The 19124-nt window shown below is 43.1% G+C and overlaps 1 protein-coding gene across 9 annotated transcripts in view; it reads left to right on the forward strand.

The window, feature by feature from the left end:
- The window catches only part of LOC143487555 (3',5'-cyclic-AMP phosphodiesterase 4D-like), a 198722-nt gene that overhangs the window by 136010 nt on the left and 43588 nt on the right, over positions 1-19124 (forward strand). For 5 of the 9 annotated variants that reach the window (XM_076986556.1, XM_076986561.1, XM_076986565.1 and 2 more), the window contains one exon: positions 18313-18504. In XM_076986556.1, the coding sequence (XP_076842671.1) occupies positions 18313-18504 (192 nt within the window). Of the gene's footprint in view, positions 1-14151; positions 14991-15094; positions 16075-16428; positions 16444-18312; positions 18505-19124 lie in introns of those variants that run through there. The other 4 variants (XM_076986559.1, XM_076986562.1, XM_076986564.1 and 1 more) reach the window with 4 other exon arrangements.

A 19124-nucleotide genomic window follows, 5' to 3' on the forward strand; every position in this document is an offset into this window, starting at 1 on the left:
TTCTGTACACACTTTTCACGTATGACTGGGTGGCCTCCCAGAACAACACCAGCATCATAAAGTTTGCTGATGATACGACAGTCATCGGACTGATCACTGGAGGGGAAGAAACAGCTTACAGGAGGGAGGTGGCTGATCTGGTGACCTGGTGTCACAACAACAACCTTTCCCTGAATATGGACAAGACCAAAGAAATGGTGAAAGAGAGGGTGAAAACCTTTAAGTTCCTCGGCATCCACATCATTGAGGATCTCACCTGGTCTCACAACACACACATCATTATCAGGAAGTCCCAGCAGCGCCTGTATTTTCTGATACAGGCAAAGGTTTGAGGTTTCTCTCAAAATGCATTGGTAATGTCACAAGTATTTGTTTATTTATTCATCCAGTGAATTAAGTTTCATACAGGAGGCCAGATGTCAGCTAAATAAATGCTGAGGCAGTTTATTTCTCTCACCTGTAGCTCTCTAACATGGCAGCTGTAACTCAGCTATCCTGAGCTCCCAGCTACAGTGATCACACTAGTGCTGGGCGGTATGACCAAAATTCTATATCACGGTATTTTTCAAAATTATATCCGTTTCACGGTATTTGACGCGCCTCCCCCCCACACCCCACCCCTCCATGCGTGGTGTTAGCAGCATTGATTATGAAAAGAATTACTGCAGTAGAGTGGTTAAGATGACCCTATTCCACTGTTAGAAAAATGTCTCCACCTAAGTATTGTGGCGTGGTGTAGGAAGAAGAAGCAGGAAACCGATCCATTTTAACACAATGAGGCTGTTTTATTTTAATTGCCTTAGCGACAGACTCAAACTCAAACAGCACATGAGGGAATGACATTAACAACAAGACACACACACACACACGGCAGGGAACAACTCATACAGTACAACTACATAAACCGATAAGGGAACACTCAAGCTACGTAACACTCATAACCAAATACATAACTAATAAATACATCGCTACACCGCTGGATGTCTAAATGGTGCTCAGAAAACAAAGTGGGTTATATAGATAATTGGACCTGTTTTGAGGACAGGCCTGGCCTTTTGAAGCGAGACGGCATTCACCTCTCTTGGGAGAGTGCTGCTCTCATTTCCAGTAGCATACCTGCTAGGCTTAATAGTGATAGTGTAGGAGTAGTTAATGGGGATTGACAAACCAGAGCCGAGGCCAGGCAGCAGACACACAGGCTAAACCGACTGTCTGCGAGCTGCAGGGAGACGTCACCTAGGTCACACCAGATTGAAACTGTGTCTGTTCCTTGAGTACCAAAGAACAATTTTTGCAAAATTAGTAGACAAAATTTTATCAAGGTTAAATTCAATTACGCTCCCTCAGAGAGTAGTTTAAATCTGAAACTAGGACTGCTAAATATTAGATGAAATGTGCCATATTTTGTCAATTGTGATTTTTTACACCCCAATCGAAATTTGTCCTCCGCTTTTAACCCATCTGTGCAGTCAGAACACACAAACACACACTAGTGATTACTAGGGGGCTGTGGATCACACGTGCCCAGAGCGGTGGGCAGCCCTAGCCCTAGATCCCTGTCATATAAAGCATTGCTTGTTAATGAAATGATTACCGATCATGCTTTGCTTGACGGAAACATGGACCCGGCCACACGATTATATGACCCTAAATCAGGGGTTAAAGTTCTCAGTCACCACGACGGATTTCCATCATTTGAATTTTTTGGAGAAGAAATCCACCAAATCATAATAATAAACCATGTGCGCGCTTGCTATCTATTTTGAGGCCAAAATATGATCCTCTCACTGGCGCTCATCAGCACTGGATGTATGACGGCGGTGTCATTTGATAGACTTGCGGGTCATCCCGCCTTCTGATTTTCTGATTTCAAATTTTATTTGAATTTGTAGTGAAATATAGAAGTCATGGTTATTTATATTGAAGAATCTCTCCACCGATCATAGACTTTTGTTAATTTAGCTTTAATACAGTTGGAGAAAAAAGGTGCATTTTTCTTCCATTTAAATAATAATAATAATGCATTTTATTTAATGGCACCTTTCTAGCACTCAAGGACAATCATGAAATTAGACAGAGGTAATAAACATTTAAGAGAAAACAAAATTAAACAAAATATTCCAATCAGGACAGAGGAAGTTTTTATAAAGAAAATGCAATTTTAAACAGATGAGTTTTGAGTCTGGATTTAAATTCTGTGAGTGAGTCTGTATTTCGGAGCGCAGATGGTAGTGAGTTCCAGAGTCGGGGAGCAGAGCGGCTGAATGCTCTGCTCCCCATAGTGACAAGACGAGCAGAGGGTACAGTTAACTGTATGGAAGAAGAGGATCTGAGAGTACGGGAAGGAGTGGTGACTTGAAGTAGATCTGACAGATATGAAGGAGAAAGATTGTGGATGACCTTAAATGTAAGCAGAAGAATTTTGTAATCTGAGCGGAACTTGATGGGTAGCCAGTGTAGCTGCTGTAAAACAGGATTGATGTGGTGTGTGGAGGGGGTTCTGGTGATAATTCGGGCAGCTGCATTCTGGACTAGTTGGATTTCATGCAGGGATTTGTTGGGGGACCGGAGAGAAGAGAATTGCAGTAGTCCAGATGGGATGTGACAAGACTATGAATAAGAATGGCTGTGGTATAGGGGGTAAGCGAGGGGCAGAGGCGGTTAATATTATGAAGGTGTAAATAAGCAGATTGGGTTATGTTACTGATGTGTGATTGAAATGATGACATGACAACCAGACTCAACCCGAGGGGAAGGGGAAACTGAGCAGTTATCAATGATTAGGGAAAAACTGTTTACTTTGGATAGTGATACTTTCCTTGAGAAGGACCTCCATTTTATCACTGTGTAATTTAAGGAAATTTGTTGTAAACCAGGATTTTATGTCTGCTAAGCAGTCTGTCTGTGAGGGTGGAAGTCTGGAAGCTGGGGGACGTTTTACTGGAGATGTAGAGCTGGGTGTCATCCGCATAGCAATGAAAACTGATATTATATTTACGCAAGATTTTGCCAAGGGGAAGGAGGAAGATAATGAAATGAAGCGGGCCCAGGACAGAGCTCTGGGGAACATCTGACGTAACAGAGAAAGGCTGGGATATGAATTATTTCACCTGGATGACCTGAGCGCGTCCTGAGAGGTAAGATTTAAACCAATTGAGTATGATATGATGCACACCAATAGAATATAGCCTATTGAGAAGGGTGGTGTGACAAATGGTATCAAAGGCCGCACTCGGGTCAAGAAGGATGAGAGTGGTAACTAGTCCAGAATCGGCTGCCATAAGGATGTTGTTAGTAATTTTAAGAAGAGCTGTCTCTGGAACCAGACTGGAACTGTTCATACAAGTTATTATAAAATGTCAACTTTTTTATTTCTAAACCAATTTTAACATGGATGGTGGTGTTCTGTTTGTATTTAAAAGTTTTATCCAGTGGTGTGATTTAATTTGCCATTTTTGGACTTTTAATTTTTTTATAACATACTAGGGGTGCACGATATGACGATATAAAATCGTGAATGGCGATAACGAGTGGAGAATCGCAGGTGATCTACCAAATTTGAGAAATCGTATAGATCGCCTTTGCCAATCAGCGCAATGACTTTTTTATGCTGGTTCCCACCGATGCGGCAGACGTAGGGCGTATGACTGACCAATCACAGCGAACTGTGCGTCTTCCTCGCCTCCATGTTGTGTTTGTAAAAACTAAAAACTGCGTGGACAACGACGGCTGAAAGCCAAACCGAGGAGCTGGTAAAGGAGAGGAAATCCACCTCTGTAATCTGAAATTGATTCGGATTTTCTTCCACTGACCAAGACCAAACTACAGCGAAATGAATGAATGAATGAATGAATGAATGAATGTTCGATATGTAAAGTGTACAAAGAACACGTGAAAACATTCGATGCCAGTACAACACATTTATTCAATCAGTTGAGACGTAGACATCCCAAGTAATATGCCGAAAGTGAAACAATGCGGGCAGCCGTCTCACAAGTGACCATAGCGCGCGACTCCACCACACCTCGCGCGAACGATATGTGGTAGTATAAAGAAACACCCCTCAAAAACGGGGGAAGGAACATTTACTTGACGAAGTTTAAAGTTGCTTTGTGTTTCAGGTTTGAAAAGTGCTGGAATTTAGGCTAAGTAGCCTACTTGAAAATACTTGAAATTGTAACTACTTCGTTTCACAACCAATATCTGTCTGACTGAACTGTAATTCCAGGACGAAACATGAGAGAACGTGAAGACGTTAAGATTGGGCGTTTTGAAAATAAACCACCATTAAATAATGTGATAAAAAAGCGAATTATATCGAATCATTTCGACTATATGTATAAACATTTAACTTTAAGTTTAAAGTGCTGGGAAATATTTAGTGCAATAGTGCACTTTAACAGTGTAAGGAACTGCGTGACGCAGAGCAGGGAGGCGGACACAAACGCTGAGGAGAGCGAGATTTATTGAATGGACAGAGTCGTAATACCGGGCAGGGGTCATTACAGGTAGGCAGTCCAAACATGAAATATACACAGGCATGGTGGCACAAAGAACAAAACAAGGCAGGGGAAACAAAGATTAGGCTGAACGGCACTTACGATGAAAACGAAACAGAAACAGTTAAATCCACTAGAGCACGAACGAGGAAATAGAATAACCGATACCAACATGGGAGACACGGGGACTATAAATACATTGAACTAGACTAGAAACAGGCAGGGTTGCCAGGTCCTACAAAAATATCCCACACAAACTCAGTGTAAAATCTGCCCTTCAGCAGCCTAAACTAGCCCAAAGTAGTTGACAGGGGAAGGGGGGGGGGGGGGGTGGCGAGTGTTTAAAATGGAGACAAATTAAGTATTATATCGCGATCGATTCTTTGTGTTGACTTGTAACCCCCGTGGTGGCCCAATTCAAAAGTAGCCCAAAGAACCGCACCCCGCGACCCCAGAATTTTTACCCGCGGCTGGATTTTCAAACAAGCCCAATTTGGCGTGAAAACCGCAAACCTGGCAACTATGGAAACAGGTGAAGACAATAACGACATGGGCGTGGCAGACGTGGGGAAACCATAGAAACACACAAGGTGGGCTCAAGGAGCAGGGAACAACAGACACGAGGAACAGGGAAACCGGAGTGACAGCTAGGAGAGGGGGGCGTAGCCCTACGTGACACAGTGTCACGTGTGTTGTTTACAATTTTTGTTTACAATGTTTGCACATGGAAAATTGCAATATCATTCATTTAAATCTGCTTAAAAAGAAAGCTTTGTAGCCCCAATTTTTTTTTGGATGGAAGATCGTGATAAAAAAATCGAAATCGTGATTTTATGAAAAAAATCGTGATACAATTTTTTTCCCATAACGCCCACCCCTATAACATACCAACTTAAAGCAGGTAATCTTACTGCTTATGTTTTTGCGATAGTGAATCTGATAAAAACAAGAGAGCTTCATACCTTTTAAAACTCAGCAGGATTCACTAAATGTGACTTGATATTTTAAAAAACTTTTGTAGGAAGACCCTCAGATAACTTCATTATATAAACATTTTAGGGGTGGGACACGATTTAAAAAATTAATCAAATTAATTACAAGCCTTGTAATTAATTAATCGAAATTAATCACATTTTAATCTTATTTCAATATTTAACATGAGAATATTATTTTAAGTTTGAATGATGAATGAATCAATGAACATAAGCATAAACTTCAACATCTTGTTTATTTTTCCACCAGTCTAGTACATAGACCAATAGATGAGTGCAGAAAACAGCAATCAGTTTTCAAAACACTGGAAATTCTGACCAAATATTTTTAATTTTGGGAGCTTTGCTCAGGATATTGGAAGAATAAGAAGAACTGAAGTAAATCAGAAGATGTTTTTTAATACCATTTTAGATGGTAGACTTTTTCTTTAATTTCCCAGGCCTCTGCCACAGCCATGAAGTCCTCTACACAGGCATCTCCATAGTGCCTAGAAGTGGTCTTCTGCATGCTCAAAGCATTCATCATCTATAATATGAGCTGTCACACCAACATCATTCTTGTTGCTAACGGAGGCCAGTGATCCCCAGTCAGAGCCACATAGCGCTCTTCACAATAACCTGTTTTACTTCCCTTTCCTCTTCATACAGCTGCTGGATTTTCTTCGACATTCGCGAACAGCGGAGGCGTTTAAACTTGCCGCGTCTTACTTAAGCCTTCGACCACAGAGAGCGGTCTACAGTCCACAGCAATCCATCTCGCCAGTGAATTGGTCAATTTGTCTGACGTGGACTTTGACATTTTGTTTCTTAATTTGTGGTCGAGTGTTGACTGGCGACACTGCTCGTACTCGGAATACATTTAGCAGCTAAGTTGTCATTACTGACCTGCGCGTTAGCCCCAACATGTTTTGCGTTGAGGTGGTAACGAAGGGTGGAAGTGCTCCTGTGATAAGCGAACTTCTTCCTGCATAAAGTGCAAATAACACTATTTGTGTTTGTACTTCCATTTGGAAGTTTATTATATTTAAATTTCCCATCCACCAGCGTAGCCTCTTCAGTCATCTCCATCATGCTCATCTTATTGTGCGTCCATATAATCTGTATGCCTGGAACTCATGCACTGAGAAACATTCCACAGTGCAAAAGTGTCTCATGCGTTAAAATGCGTTAATTAATTTTTGTTTGTTAATTTCCCTGTAATTAATTAATTGAAATTAACGTGTTAAAGTCCCAACACTAAAACTTTTATGTACATTTATTGCTCAGGTGTTGCATTTTGTCGCTTCATAGATTCTCTCTTCTCTCCCTACACAGGGTGTTTAGATAAATATACTTTATAAATGTGTTTATTGTGTAGAATTAGGCAAAATATGCTGTGTCCCAACTAGACTACATTTTCAAAATTTGTTGGCATTGCCTTTGCCAGGAAAAATTTTCAGTCAAATGAAAATGTCTTGCTGTAATCCTGGTTCATACTCTGAGTTCTTGCAGGAGTTTTCGGACTTCCTGTCTCATGTAGTGCTATCAGTGATTATAGTTGGTGATTTGAACATCCATTTTCAAAATCTATGTGGCTCTTTTAGCATAAACTTTCAAGCAATTCTTGATTCAGTGGGTATCACTCAGAATGTGGTGGGTATCATTACCAACTATACACAGACTAAATCTTTAAGACCATACTAAGTTATCTAGATACTAGTTATCTAAGATACTAAGGATCTGTTGGGAGACCGCTGCCTTAAAGAGGAGTTTGTGTGCTCAAATTCCCAAGGACGAGCTCCTTGCTAAATTCTTCATTCTGCTTATCTTCATTGGCGCCCAAACAAATCTCTCCCGGAAGGTCGTCGTCTTGGTTACCTGCTCCTACCCCTCCACAGAGACCGTCAGAGATGGCTCTCGCCTTCCACCGCAAACTTTGACACAAAAGCTCTGTGCCAGGCCTCTGGCTCCTCCCTCCCTCTCTGAATGGATCACACCTCTCACTGCTTACTGTCTGTGTTATCAATGCTGTATGTGCTATGGGGATTTTTTGCATGCACACAGACTGTTGTCCTGTTTGCGAGAATAATCTGTGGTCATATTTTTTGTCTCCTCCTGGTGTTATCTCTTTATGTTTCTCCCCCATTCTGTGAAGGCGCTGTGCTACGTTGCTGCGGCCGCTCTGGGTTTCGGTGCTTTAACACTGGGCCCAGGGAAACAGCATTTCATCTTGTACTTGTACAATGTATGACGAATAAAATTGAAAATGAAATTGAAAATTTAATTGATTCCATTGTGTACAGCGCTTTGGTCAACTTGGTTGTGTAAGGTGCTATATAAATAACTGATGATTGATTGTTTGATAATTGTAGTCATACTTTAGACTTGGTCTTATCGTTTGGTATTAACATATACAGTTTAGCAGTACTTCCTAAGAGCAAGGCCGTTTCTGACCACAGCCTCATAATGTACAAGGTGCGTTTGGACGACAGTATTCATCAGCCTCCCCACTACCAAATTAAACGAACTATAACATCTAGTACCATAGCCGTGCTCACTGATATTTTACCGGGTCTGACAAACAGCTCCGGAAGGACTAGAGCGTTTTACTGAGCATGTCGAGACTTTTCTTCGTACAGCTTTAGACTAGGTTGCGCCATTAGAGCCAGTAAGAGAAGAATAGCGCCTTGGTACAATGGGCACACGCGTAGTCTCAAACGAGCCGCGCAAATCCTGGAGTGTAAATGGAGAAATTCTAAGTTAGAAGTGTATAGACTATCATGGAAAAGCAGCCTTACTGAATATAAGCATGCCCTCCAATACGGCAAAATCCTCATACTTATCGGCTTTAATATAAAAACATAAAAACAATTCAGGACTCCTATTTAAAGCCTAACAAGGAGTCATGAACAAATCAATTCACTAATTCCACTAGAGTGTAGCAGTAACAATTTTATGAAATTCTTTAATGGTAAGATTGATAAAATTTGGGAAAAAATCAGTCATGCTATGTGCTGGAATCTGCTAAGCCCTGCACATGCATACTAGATGCCGTACCAACCCATCTACTTAATGAATTACTGCATAGCAATGTAGAACATTTGCTTACCATAATTAACTATTCTCTGAGCCTGGGCTACATTCCCAGTTCATTTAAACTTGCAGTCATCAAGCCGCTAATTAAAAAACTGGTCTTAATCCCCTTAATCCCCTGTCCAACTATAGGCCAATCTCTAATCTCTAGTTGTTCATATCCAAAATTTTAGAGAAAGTAGTTTCTTTGCAACTCTCTTCATTCTTACAGACAGAACATGTCAGAGTTATTTCAGTCTGGATTTAGACCTCATCACAGCACTGAAACAGCACTGACTAAAGTACTGAACGATCTCTTCTTCTTCTTTCGGCAATTTCCGTAAAGTACTGAACGATCTCTTAATTTCCTCTGATAAAGGACACATTTCTTTTCTCATACTGCTAGACCTCAGTGCTGCTTTTGACACCATTGATTATAATATTCTACTTAATATGCTGGAGACACTCATTGGCATAAGAGGTCAAGCACTCTCCTGGTTCAGGTCCTACCTGACAGATTTTTACCAATTTGTACTAGTAAATAACGAATGCTTAGAGCGTACCATGGTAAAACAAGGCATCCCACAAGGATCTGTACTGTGCCCCATATTATTCTCATTATATATGTTACCACTGGGCACTATCATTTGTAGGCATGGTATTAGCTTCCATTGCTATGCAGATGATACTCAGTTGTTGTAACGCTGGGTGCGGGCGGAAGGACGAGGCACGAAGTCCAGCTCGAACACAGCAAACAAATTTTATTGGAGACTACAAATAATGCAGATAGCGCACATAGAACACAAAGACTCATGTGTGTGACTCAGACAAAGACGAGCACAAGACACTGCGCAAACGCACATTAAATAGACAAATCACAGAAGCTGATATTCCCCTTTCCCTAGATGGTTTTTCAGTAACACCTAAATCTACCACAAAAAGCTTAGATGTCACTATTTGACACACATACTGTATATGCAGTCACTAAAGCTGACTTTTTCCATTTATGCAATATCGCCAAGCTGAGACACTTACTTTCGTTAGCTGATGCAGAGAAGCTGGTCCATACTTTTGTCTCTTCAAGATTGGACTACTGTGAGAGGGTCCAAGATGGTGGATAGTGGATAGGAGGTGTTTACCTAAGCTCAGTAATTGCACTCGATATATTGGAGCTTCTGGCCTTTACTAAAAAAAAATTCTCTGCTGAAATTTCCAGTTGTCTTACCTATTGTGCACACACTGTGGAAATGGCTTCAAAATCCTCGAGGTCAGCGAAAAAGGACTTTTTCAGCAAGCCCGAATCTCCTGCTACACCTAGCACCAAGTTGAGTACAACTGTGTTGTCTAGCCTCCTAGAAGATCACCGCAATACCATCTGTGCAGCTATGGAAAGCAGGTTTCATCAGCGCCAGAACACTTTGGTGGATCTGGGTCAACGAACTGCTGCCTTGGAGTCCGGTCTCGGTTCTGTTGACGATCGTGTAAGTTCACTAAAGGATTGCTGTGCATCAATTGAAGCTACTTATGCGAAGCTACAAGCTTAAACTGCAGACCTAGAATCTCACAGCCATCGGAATAATATTAGGATCGTAGGTCTACCGGAATCGATTGAGGGGCCACATCCAACTATCTTTTTCTCAAGTTTATTATCAGAAGTTCTAGGTGATGCTCTACCCTCATCATGCACTTACTAAGCCATGGGTGAGCTGTTGATCTTAAGCTACATTACTTCTAGATAAAGGAGCAAATTATCTGGGCCACCCGTGCAAAACGAGGCAGGCTTCAGTTTCAGGACAATACTATCCATATTTTTGAGGATTATACACCGGAGGTTATGGAACAACGTGGCAAATATCGAGAAGTTCTTAACACTAGCACTGCAAACACCACGAAAATCTTTGCGAGGAAAATCAGCCACCGAGTAGCCCACTTCTCTGCTGTGAAGCAATTAGCGCCCTTTGTCTTGCTAATGACATGGTACGTGGACTCTCATTTTGGTCTGCACATCCACATGATGACAGTGCTAGTAAACATGGCTGGCACCCATGCGAAAGAAATTCCCAACTGAAAAGATTTTAATCTGAGTGCTTGTTTGAATCATCTAATGTTCTCATATCAGTCATCAGATAATTTGAACTATATTTCTCTTACTAGTTGTTTCTCTTACTACTGTAGCCTAAACTATATGTTAAGTATAGATTTATACCCCACCATCATAGGGAGTTTTTCCTCGCCACTGTCGCCTTTGGCTCATTAGGGTTCTGGACCCATAGTATTGTTAACCTTGTAAACCCTGTAAAGCTGCTTTGCGACAACTTGAGTTGTTAAAAGCGCTATACAAATAAACTTTGATTGATTGATTGATTTATGCTTCTGTTCAGCATGACATAAACAGATAATAGTGCACTCATGTATTGCATCATCAAAGAAATTGTGATTAATTCTTAACCAGATTGACTGATGGTTAAGAGCTGAACTCTCCCATTCTCATTATCACCTGTGTAATATGTGTAATACTATTGTGCATTCAATGGTGTATTGTATGTCATGTCTAGGCAAGACCCACTAGTCTGTCTCAGTTTAACCTCAGAGTACTTTAGAACCAGATGGGACAGGTGAAGGTCTTCGTTGTTAAGTTGATTTGTTCCTTTTGTAAATTATGTGCATTAGTTTACTTGCTTTATTATGGATTATTTAGGCTGGGAGTGTAAAGTGAGCTCATGGCATGTGGTATTTGGTGAATTTCAGAATGCTAAATATATACAAATGGATATAACAGTATTACACTGACTGTTAAGATCCACCTCTATAAACCCTCAGTAACTTAAGGAGCTGATCTCGGTGGGACGTAAGGTGCACATTCTCTCTCTTTGTGTATCTCTCTCTCTCTCCCTCTACCTTTCTTTCATATGAACAGCTAAACACTTTCATCTGTGATCAAGCATATACTGTACGCATATACTGTACTGTGTAAAATCATTCTAGACCTGCAGGAAATGTCAGACGCTTTACAGTGATGTAAAATACTAAAAGCTCTAAAGGTCAGAGTAATTTCAGCCCAGGTCTTTTGTTGGTGTATTTCTGTTTGATTCTCCAGGCTGTGTGGCTGAAGCTAGAAGAGTTGCGCTGGCAGTTTTGAAAGAGGATTTTGCATTGTGGTTTATCACATACTGCTGTTGTGAAGGGGGTTGTTTTCTCTCTAATAAACCTCAATTCTCACACATGTATGTACTGGAACATTCCATTTATGACCACAGTAAGCATATGAAGGTCAGGGTAATGTGTTAATAAATCTAGTAAGCAAAAATTTCCACCAAATGTGGTGTCTGTTAAAATGGCAAAATGGGGTTGTGTCCTGTGCATAGTTTCTGCAAGCAAGTATTTGTGTTTCAGCAGAGAATTATCGTGAACCTTTCTGGAACTGACCAGTTAACCAGTTCAGTTGACACTGGGATCATACTTGTAAAATTGTACTTGCAGTGTTTATCTTCAAGTTTAGAGGCTTACTTTAACACACAAATTCCACTGTGACTACTGAGAAAGACGTGAACCTATTTTAATAGACCTAAAGTCTGCAATTGACTATTATAACCTGGACATTTACAAGCTGGAATGCTTTCGGAAGCTCCTGGAAGAATCAAGAGGAGGGCCTGGTGAGCTCCAGTGTACTCCGAGGTCATGCAGCCCAGAGCAAAGTGTGGTACAGGCACTGCGGCGTGAACTTCTTCACTGTTGTTAGAAAACAAGCATTTCACTTGACCTCCCCCATTCGGCAGGAAGAGACAAAAATGGCTTACAGCAGAACAACCCACAAGGCACTACACCAAGACACTTCACCAAGTAGCATGAAGTCCTCTTGGGATATCAGCTGTTTTGATTTAGTCAGCTGATATTTTAGCTCCCTTCATTTTTATTTATTTATTTGTTTGTTTGATCATTTAATTTGATTAACTATTAGTCTATTAACAAGACTATTATTCTGCCATTCTGTTTAATACACCATTTTACTGAAGCCCAGCACACTAGCTTATTCATAGAGATTATACAAGCCCTTTGAAAAGGTATCCTTCTACCATATATGTAGTGATGAAACAGCTGTTCTGAGTAGTATGTTTTTAAGTGCCTTGTTACCAGTAGCCAATGGGCTACAGCAGCAATGCTGTCATGTTAATGTTACCTAATGTCATGACCCATAATTTCATGATCCTTAGTGTTATGATCCTTAGTGTTATGACCCCTAGTGTCATGATCCCTAATGTCATGATCTGATAGCATCAGGATGCCTACTGAAGTCGTTATGGAGGCAATACTTCGCACTGGTCTGTTGAGAGAGAAGTCCTTATGTAAGGCATGGTGAGTAGCTGATCAGGGTCAGGTGTGCAGATCAATATTCTAGTGATGGCGCCCTCTGGCGGTCACAGGCGTGATTGCCATTCCTGACACCCCTGACCCAGGGGTTATGACCAATTGATTTCTCCTGTTCAGGGGTAACTTGAACTCAGTTTCCTGTTTATGTCACCAAATGCAAAAAAAGCCAGTTTTAGTTTTTTATACTGTCAGTGGTGAGGCTTGTGATAGGCTTCTGCTAAGGTATTGGGAGCATGCATAAGTAGAATCACGTCACAGTGCAGTATCTAAATAACAATATTACAGTCGTACCCAGCATTCCTGCCATTTCCCTACCATATGCAGTTATCAGCATTAACTCCAGGTATGTCTGTGGCATCAGATTCCTCTATGCCTACATTAGACTGTGTTTGAACTGAGTATATATAAAGTGTCTTTCTGTCAAAAATTACTGATTCTCTCCACAACCGCTGCACCGTTCATAATACAGAAACAGTCCAGGGCTTTTGAAGTGAATAGGAGGTGATACTGTTAACGTGTAAGTTCAAAACCAGAGATCTAACCTGTCAATAGGCTCCATAGATTTGCATTGGAAAGGTGAGTCCACCATCCATTTTAAAACCCTCTAACATCTCTTATTTCCTCAGGTCCTTCAGTTTTATACAGTCTTATAATAGAGCTGTGGCACCTCATACATGTGGCACCTCTTTCTGAATTTTGGATCTCATATGTAATGTGTTCACCGTTTGCTTATGCCAGGCTATGCAGCATTAGCTCCAGGAGTGATAAACTGCGGTCATGCTAAGAGAGAACGGTTTACGTTTCCCCTTCAGATTTGAGCGTCTACAAATACATCATGATTTCCTTTCCAATGTTTTAGTAAGTCTGTATCTCCGCAGGCTCTTGGACAGTATGGTTCCATAATGTGGGGCACGGTGGAATGCCCTGTATGGCTGAGCATTTGGATTGGGAGGGAGAGCTGTTGATGGCTTGGCCACAGGCCCATCAGCTCTCTTATGAGGGTTGACGGTCATAGAGTCGCAGGGGGGGACACAATTGCTGAAAGCCTCTGACATTACTGGCTGCCTTATTCATCTCGCTGTGTTTTTTATTAGATCAGATATGACCATTAAACACACACACACACACACACACACACACACACACACACACACACACACACACACACACACACGCACAGTGGTGTCTGTAAAGGAATTCTATTGTATTGATAGTAATATTATGTCTGCTGTTCCTGCTGAGTTCAGTTTCCAGGCAATGCTTGATGCTTGTGTCCCAGTCACCAGGGACTGAGTAGTGGTGCTTTTGCTGGTGTGCAGCGCATTCTAGAGCCATCTGCCCCTGTCCGGTGTGCCTTCTCTCTTTCCTGTATAGACACTCTCCCACACACACACACACACACACACACATACACACACACAGTCTCCGTCCCTCACTCTCATGTGCTGTTCGCTTCTCGTCTCCAGTAAGTCATCATTTGTGTGTGTCTGATTGCATGCGCGCGGGAACGTTTCTGTGTCCTTCGAGTTTCTTGCAGAAGCTCCAGCCCTTCCCCCTGCCTCCCCAACACACACACACACACACACACACACACACACACACACACACACACACACACACATGTACATACACTCTTCTCCACTCCCTGAAGCCACTTTGGCTCCCTCTCTGAGATACAGCACAAACACACAGACTCTGCCCCCCTAGGACAACTCCTCCCCGCACTCTCCCCACTCCCTTCTCCCGGGCCACTGCTACCCAGAGAGTGACAGAGGAGACGAGAGGAGAGGAGATATGAGAGGAGAAGAGGAGAGGAAGGAAACACAATCCTCGGCCTGCTCAGTCTGCAGTCAGCAAGAGGTGGAGGTGAGGGGCGGAGGGACAGGCTCACAGGCACACGTTCTGATACGGATCACCCGAGAGCTCTAGGGGAGATCTGCCCACGCCGAGGAAATCTAGAGCCTGGACTCCCCACAGCTGAGCACAAGGAGCACAAGGAGGATGAGCATTTGGCCATGAGCATTGTCATGAAAGCACGCTCGCGCTCCACCAGCTCTCTTAGGCACGCCGAGGGCATCTGGTAAAGTTCCTGCTCTTTTTCCTGAGCCTTCTCCCCCTCTCTCCTAACTGTTTGCTGTTAACAGAGCGTCAGGATGTCAGCAGTGTCTCATCTTTCTCTGATAAATTCATACCGGATACTGTCAAAAGAAAAAAAATGCTTTGGTAATATGCTTATGTTGTAAAATGTGTCATTTTAGAGTAGCTGATTTTTGCCATTGAATGCACAAAGTCTGCCATTTCTCTGCCACTGTTCGGTATGGCAATGCTAGTGTTGTCTGTTTCTCTGCGTCTTTATGGAACTGTGAGTATTGCTCTTGGCTTTGTCGTTGGTCGACCTTCACAGTCTACCCAGAGCTCCTGTCTCTGAAATGGAGTTAAGTTTGTGGGCCTGGGCACTTACGACACCTCACGTATAGTGCTTGGCTGCTTGGTGGGACTAATCATTATGCATTACTCAACATGAGTGATATTGTCATGTCTGAAACCTATTCCCGCTGCATATGTTCCCAGCACAGGTTGGGTGGCGATTTTAGAATCAAACCAGCATGATAGCCTCCGGTAGCCACTGTGTGAAGTTAACTGGGGCTGTGCTGTCTGATTGGTTATTAGCAGCCTGTCTCTCGAGCAGGGCACGGCGTGCACCAGGATCCGTACACCATCGACCCCCTTCTGCCCTCTGCGTCGGGCTCTTCCCAGCCTCTCTCACCCTCCCATCTCATGGCAGTCAGTCTGGGGATGACCTCTGCCTAAATGGGCCAAGGACACCCTTCACACTCTCTCCCGCTGACCCCACCCCTTCCTACGTCCTCCACTCCATCCGTCTCCACCACTTTTATAAATAAACCCTTTTGTCGCCTGCATGCCAGCAGTCGAGAGCCAGGCCACCCACAGTCCAATTAGAAGCCCCAGCAGGAGGTGCCGGGCCCTGCCGTGCGTCAGCCCTTCTGCTGCCTTCATGAAGTGGGCCTCTCTGTGGGGACACACCCGCCTGGATGCCTCCAAACTTAGCTCACCCTTCCGTGCCTGTGAGGAGGCGAGGCTAGTCCCCATGACATGCTAACGCAATCGGCACTTAATGTGGATTACCTATGACATCTGACGAGGTACTGACCGTCGAGAACCAGATGGGTCTCGCTGCTCGGATGAAGGAGTCTTGATGTGGAACAGAACTAGTGCACAGAGCTGTTAATCCTCGTGAAGGACACTTGATTTTATAGTGACTATCTGTTAATCCTAGTTTGGGTTAACCAGGGTTTGGTCATATGGTGATGTTGTTAGTCGTAGTGGAGCAGTAGTGGGCTGGGGACTGTTTCTGTTATTTTCTCTTTCTTGCTGCCCTGCAGGATTTTTGGCAGTACGCTGGCGAGTGCTGGTGAGGAAGGCTCAGGTGTCTCCACACAGTCAGGGGTTTGGCACTTGCGCAGAACAGCTGCCCCATCGGACAGTTGTCCTTGTGCTTCAAAAAACCTCCCGTAAGCCAATAGGAGGAGTTCTTAATCATGAATGCTGTTGTTTAAAGTTTCGTAGAGGACGTCAGTGTGCTCTGTCCCCTCTTCCCTCGTCACGGTTGTATGTGTGACCTGCTGCTTTCTACATCCCCAGCTCTACTGTTACTGTTGAACATTAACCCTAACACCATACCCGAAGCCCCAGTAACAGTCAAAGAAACAAACAAGAATAACAAGTATTAGCCTTTTGGCCTGATTTAGAAGCTATCCCACCTACTGTCCAGCTAAGCCATGTCTACCTCCCTCCTTCACTGCTTCCCTGTTATCTGTCAGCTGGGGCTCACACACTCGCCTGGCTAGAATGCAAATCGTGACCTTAACCTCTTCACTTTTATTTTGGGCCATCAGTAAGTGGAGCTTGGAGCAGTGGGCTAGGGCTGGCTGGGGGCTGGGAACCGCTGCCTGCTCCAGTGCAGGGAGGTGGGCCGGCTCGGCCCAGCTTGCAACTATAGCTGAGCGCTCGTGCCCAACTGCCCACCAGGGAGTGTCTCAACAGAGGGGCCATTTCAGAATTCTCAGGGTTGCACATAATAGGACCAGGACCAGGGGCCCAAGCACCCCTTTTATGCCCAGATCAGTGAACACTTCCATGGTTTTGCAAGCTACTGTTGGAGAACCTTCTGTTCTCTCTATTGTAGCCAGAAAACTAAACAGTAAACAAAAAACAAATTCATTTTGATTTTACACAACCTTATTCGTCATCTGATGTTGGTCCTGGGTAGCTGTGCTCCCATTCAGATCAGTTTCAGTCAGTCTCTCATTACTTATTGCATTTCTTACTAGCTGTTTTTGTTGCTATTGGGATTTCGCACCTTTATACAACTTTCAACACTACAATTTTAAAACATGTATCAAGGACTTAAACTGTTAACTGTGCATTAGTAGTTGATTGTACATTAGTACTATTGATTACTCATCCTTTTGTTCTCAGTTCTTCTCAAACCTGTATAACTCTTGAAAAGACAAGGCCACTCGCTTTTCCATACCTTCTTTAGCAGGAAGCTGAATATGAATGTGTGTGTGTGTGTGTGTGTGTGTGTGTGTGTGTGTGTGTGTGTGTGTGTGTGTGTGTGTGTGTGTGTGTGTGTGTGTGTGTGTGTGTGTGTGTGTGTGAAAGAGTGAGTGTGGGTGTCTGCTCCATGGGTTTGTTTCATACTTAATGGGATATATTGTTTTATTTATTTCTCCTGTCTTTAACCAGAATTGTAAGTGTTGCAATTCCACTTGGTGCAGCTTTTCTGTGTAAGTGCACTCTCATGTCCTTAAATCAGACAAAGCTATTGAGTTGTATCTCTGGAGATTTGTCAATTTTCCATTGTCCCTTTGAGGGAAAAGTACCAGGACCAGTGACATCAGCAGGTCTTTGCCATGGTGATTGGTTGAGCCTCCAGATATTTTCAGAGGAGTGGCCCTTAATGGACTAGATGACTGTGGACATACCTGCTAATGTTTTAGGTCTCTGAAAACTGAAAGTCATCAAGTGGGGAAGCTCCATGTTCCTATTGAATATATCTAATGCTGCAGTACCATGGGGACCTTTAGCTGTAGGTCAGTGTGAGCTGTAGGGCAGTGTGAGCTGTAGGGCAGTGTGAGCCGTAGGGCAGTGTGAGCCGTAGGGCAGTGTGAGCCGTAGGTCAGTGTGAGCCGTAGGGCAGTGTGAGCCGTAGGTCAGTGTGAGCTGTAACTGGCTGCTGTTTGGATTAAACTCTGGATATTTTGTGAGTCACTGGTCTCTGATCCATGGCCATCTCCACCAAAGGCCTCCATCTGGTGCCCTGCTCAGCTCCGCCTCTCTGCTGGCTGTAACACGACCTGTTTGTCCTCCCCTCACAGCTTCGACGTGGACAATGGTACGTCATCCGGGAGGAGCCCGCTGGACCCCATGACCAGCCCAGGAACAGGCCTCATCCTCCAGGCCAATGTGGTGCATAGCCAGAGGAGGGAGTCCTTCCTCTACCGCTCCGACAGTGACTATGACCTGTCACCAAAGTCAATGTCCCGCAACTCCTCCAGCGCTAGCGACATGTAAGTATTTGGCTAATGGGAGGCATGGCAACAGCGAACATTGTTGGAACAAGGTGGTGGACTGTGGTTGCTTTTGAATTCTTGTGGTCCATGCAACATAACAGCTGGGTATTTCCTTACACACAAATATTTCTTACACAGAAGTAGCATGTTTTCCACCTTAAACCAATTAATAATAAAATTTGCATTCCTATTTCATAAATTACAGCAAATAACAAAAGTGTGGGGGGAAAATCTTTTAAAAACAAGTGCTCAAATTATGTGGTATTATCAATCATCTTAGAAACAATGCATGTGAAATGCTGATAATCACTAAATTCAGTGTTGAGAATAGATTTACAAGAATTTTAATTTATTTTCTCCTAAATCACGAGCGGTTTCCCACATATGACTTTTGCCCCCTGACCATTGAGCAAAGATCAGTCATGTGGATTTTCGATGTTAATAAAGCAGCCCTGTCCAGCACTACTGAGACTGCATATAGATTATTGTGTGGTGTTTATTACTGATCTCACTCCACTACTCAACCACTGGCAAACTATACTGATCTCAACTGATCTCATTCAGGTGATCCCTTGCCCTCCTGTGTGTGTGTGTGTGTGTGTGTGTGTGTGTGTGTG

This window comes from Brachyhypopomus gauderio, unplaced genomic scaffold, assembly GCF_052324685.1.
Source record: "Brachyhypopomus gauderio isolate BG-103 unplaced genomic scaffold, BGAUD_0.2 sc47, whole genome shotgun sequence".
NCBI classification, from domain to species: domain Eukaryota; kingdom Metazoa; phylum Chordata; class Actinopteri; order Gymnotiformes; family Hypopomidae; genus Brachyhypopomus; species Brachyhypopomus gauderio.